The 4,084-nt window shown below is 35.7% G+C and overlaps 1 protein-coding gene across 1 annotated transcript; it reads right to left on the reverse strand.

Annotated features, from left to right (window-relative positions):
• Positions 1–1,376: 1,376 nt before the first annotated feature.
• Positions 1,377–2,321, reverse strand: LOC141126384 (olfactory receptor 52P1-like). Its single transcript, XM_073612332.1, has one exon. It carries the CDS (start codon positions 2,319–2,321, stop codon positions 1,377–1,379), a length of 945 nt encoding a protein of 314 aa, XP_073468433.1.
• Between the last annotated feature and the right edge of the window lie 1,763 nt (positions 2,322–4,084).

Genomic DNA, 4,084 nt, shown 5'->3' on the forward strand with positions numbered 1-4,084 from the left:
TCCTAGATTCATACATTCTAAATTCGTAAGTTCCTAAATTCGTACATTTTAAAATTCGTAAAATTTGAAAATTTGAAAATAAGAAAGAAAATCTGAAAATTCTAAAGATTAACTAACTAATAACTAACTATTAAATTATAGGTATTGGAATTTCCTTTCAAATTTGGCTGTTAGTGAAGATAACGAATATGAATTTATTCAAAGTTATGAATTATCTGAAATAAAGAATGCCGCACAAATTAATAATAATAATAATACATTTTTACTAATATTATTGTTATTTATTATTATTATTAATTTGTTACGTTGCATTCGTTTAGATGCGGCATTCGTTCGGATAATTTGTAACTTCGGATAAATTCGTATTGGTAACATTCACTAACAGCCAAATTTGAAAGGAAATTCCAATACCTATAATTTAATTGTTAGTAATAGTTAAGTTAAATATTAGTTATTATTTCAGAATTTCGAATTCTTGAGCTCTTGGATTTTCGAATATCGAATTTCTGAATCTTTGAATTTATGGATTTTCAAATTGACAAATTTACGAATCTACGAATTTTCAAATATTCGAATTTACGACTATTCGGAAAAATTTGTCAAACAGGTTTTTATCAATTCGGATATTTCTGAATCAACAAATTTGTCTAAATTTGTTAAAAAACTAATTCGGAACAAAACTTATTGCACATGTCTAATATGTACTACCACAGTTCTAGTGGCTGGGGGGGAAAGGACTCCAACCCTATGCTGAGAATCGCTAATGCGGGTGTTATAGGAATTTGTAGCCTTGTAATGACAGAAAAGGGAGGAGAGAACATCTGGAGAACCTCACATCCCCGTAGGATAGGCTGTAGGTTGCCTATTTGTTTACAATTCCTCCTGTAAGGAACTCTGGTTGATGTTTTTTTTTTAAGTCTCATGAAGTCATCTAGGAAATATTTATGGAGAGTTATCCCAACGTTCCGTGACTGCTGGTGATCTACTGTTAACCTTCATGGCCTGCAATCATTGCGGTAAGGGAAACGTTTGATCCAATTCCATTTCCCATCCTAGCATGGCGCTCACATTTTTTGGCCTAAGAAATTCTGGTTGCAGTGTTTATAAAAGAAAGAGATTCCTTTAGGCGCCTTAAATAATTTACCCGTGAGGAAGTCCCCGCATCTGCTGGGGTACCGCTTTACGGCAGATAGGGTTCGTTCTCTAGTTTATTCTGCAACCCTCAAATTTTTTAATATTCAGACCATTTGAAGAGAATGAGAAAAAAAAATCATAGTTCTGATTCTGCTTAGCCAAACAAAGGTGATCAGTTGCCATATTTATCAGCATGTTCTTTGCAGTGCGGGTTCAGTAAGTCCAGGAAAATATGTCCGAAATTACCGAAACTTCTGTGGACAGTATAATTTTAAGACGTTCTTCTGGATCTCTTTGGTTTTTATTCCATAAATTATTGGGTTGAGCATTGGAGGAATTATCAGGTAAAGGATAGACAGGATAATTTGGGTGGAAGAAGCTGTGTGCCCCCCAAACCTTTGGGTGACAGAGGAGAAAAGTGCCGGGATGTAAGACAGAAGAATGACACAAATGTGACTGACGCATGTACTCCCGACTTTGTGTCTGGCCTCTTGGGATGAGAGGTTGAAGACAGCGGTTACAATGATTACATATGACACGGTAATGCCCATGATATCTACTCCAACTACAAGCAGAGCGACTGCTAACCCGTACACAACGTTAATTCTGATGTTTGCACAGGACAGCTTAGCCACGGTCATGTGTTCACAATAAGTATGATTAATCACATGGCTCCGGCAAAAGGGCAACCTCTTGATCAGCAAAGGAAGGGGAAATACCAAAAGAGTTCCTCTCATGACTGCCAAGACTCCAATTTTTGCAATTAATGGGTTGGTCAAGACTGTGGAATATCTCAGTGGTTGGCATATGGCAACATAGCGATCAAAGGCCATAGCCAAGACAACAGTGGAGGACATGATGGCGGAGGAATGGATGAAAAACATCTGAACCAGGCAACCCTCAAAGGAGATCTCTCGGAGGTTGAACCAGAAGAGCAGGAGCATCTTGGGAAGGGCAGCACTGGACTGGACAAGGTCTGATAACAACAACATGGAAAGGAAGAGGTACATGGGCTGGTGGAGGCTCTCCTCCTTTTTAATGGTAAGAAGGACACTAATATTGGCCAACAAGGTTATCAGGTACATGAAGAAGATCGGTAATGAAATCCAGACATGGACATCTTCCAGACCAGGAACTCCAATCAGGAAGAAATAAGAGGAGCTAAGATTATCACCACCAGACGACATGACTCTATTGTGTGCTGGTCCAAGGTGTCCTCTTCTAATGTTATCAGGCTAACAAAATCAGGAAACACTTCAGGGATTTCTCTTCACCGAGAAAAAAATGACTATTCTGCAGAAGACAAAACACGTATGAAAAAAGAGGTTCACGTGTATTAGTAATATTCTGGGCCTAAAAATAATCATCTCAGTTCATCTGTTTTTGATGTCACTGTACAGCACTATGGTATATGTCAGAGCTACAGTATAAAAATGTATAATAATAATAGTGTGTGACTGTGGGGGGAGGGGACATTGGAGTGTAAGCTCCTCTGGTACAGAGACTGATGTGACATATAATAATAATATAATATATATAATAATTAATAAAATGATTAAAACAATAAAGTTAGATATTAGGTGTTATTCAATTCAGAAATAGATTATAATTTTAATGTTGAGTCAATTTTTATTTATTTTTTTTTATAATCTGTGAATTATTCAACTCATAGCACCGTCCTGCCAAATGACGAGAAATCTTGAATTATTTTTTTTTTTTTTTTTTTTTTTTTTTAGTACTTCTTTTTCAGACATACAGCAACAACATGTTTATCAAAACTTACCAAATGTTTGCTCCCATTTTTAAAAATAAATAAGGAAGAAAAAAAAAAATCTGTGAAAAATATTTGGAACGTTATTAGTCATAGAAAATGTGTCACAAATTAGAGAAATTAAACTGCATTTTTTGTATTACGGTTAATTTCTCTGCCTATTATAAGACTTATATTCACGGTATTAAAAAAAAAAAAAAAAAAGAAAAAGAAAGAAGAAAAGCCTGTTTGTAGTTTTACAACAAAATGAATAAACATACTGAAAAGAAAAAAAAGGAAACAAAGTTACCAAATAAAGTTCCCATTTATGAAGAAAAAATACACAATGTGAAAATTATTTTTTTATGTAAAGCGGCCATATTTATATGTTTCTTTGCTAAACAATTCTCTGCCTTTTAAAAAAAATCTATATTCAGGTTATAAAAAAAAGGGTTTTTTATGCAAAAAAAAAAAGAAAAAGAAACATTGTTTTGCCATGCAAAGAAGTATAATTTCTAATACTGGAACATAGGAAATGTTCAGAATGTAGTCCGGTCAGGACTCTGCCCTACTAGACGTTGTCTGTGATTATAAAGCTTGTGTGATCTTCTGGGGACCCTTCATGGTGGTCAGATCATCTCATTATAATTAGGATTTGGATCCCATAAGAGTCACATAGACAGGCTGGGGAGATCCGACCTTCACCGGGAGGTTTTCTTCCTTCCTATGTGTTCCTTCCAGACATAATTCTATATTTTCTCTCCTTATGATCACAACTCATACAATTATTTCATCAGACTGGACAAGGAACCTCCAATATTTTGGTAGAGATGACTAATTCCAGGACACTACCACTGAAGAACCTCAAGATCCCAAACCATGAAATATATGCAAGCAATGAGGGGTCTTTGGTACGACGCCAATAAACCAAATGAATAGGGATGAGCCTGCGGTTCGAGTCAAACGTAAGTTAAACTCGAACATCGGGTGTTCGTTTGCTCGTAAACTATTATTTCATCAGACCGGACAAAGAACCTCCAATATTTTGGTAGAGATGACGAATTCCAGGACACTACCACTGAAGAACCTCAAGATCCCAAACCATGAATTATATGTAGACAATGGGGTCAATTCACTAAAGTTTACCGCAAGCGTTAACATGGTCACATGACTCATTTGCATAAATTGTCGCATTCGGTA

This window comes from Aquarana catesbeiana, linkage group LG02 (assembly GCF_042186555.1).
Source record: "Aquarana catesbeiana isolate 2022-GZ linkage group LG02, ASM4218655v1, whole genome shotgun sequence".
In the NCBI taxonomy this organism is placed as follows: Eukaryota; Metazoa; Chordata; class Amphibia; order Anura; family Ranidae; genus Aquarana; species Aquarana catesbeiana.

What these genes read in the sequence shown, in the direction of transcription:
- LOC141126384 (XM_073612332.1), bottom strand. Translation starts at nt 2,321, where the DNA reads ATGTCGTCTGGTGGTGATAATCTTAGCTCCTCTTATTTCTTCCTGATT.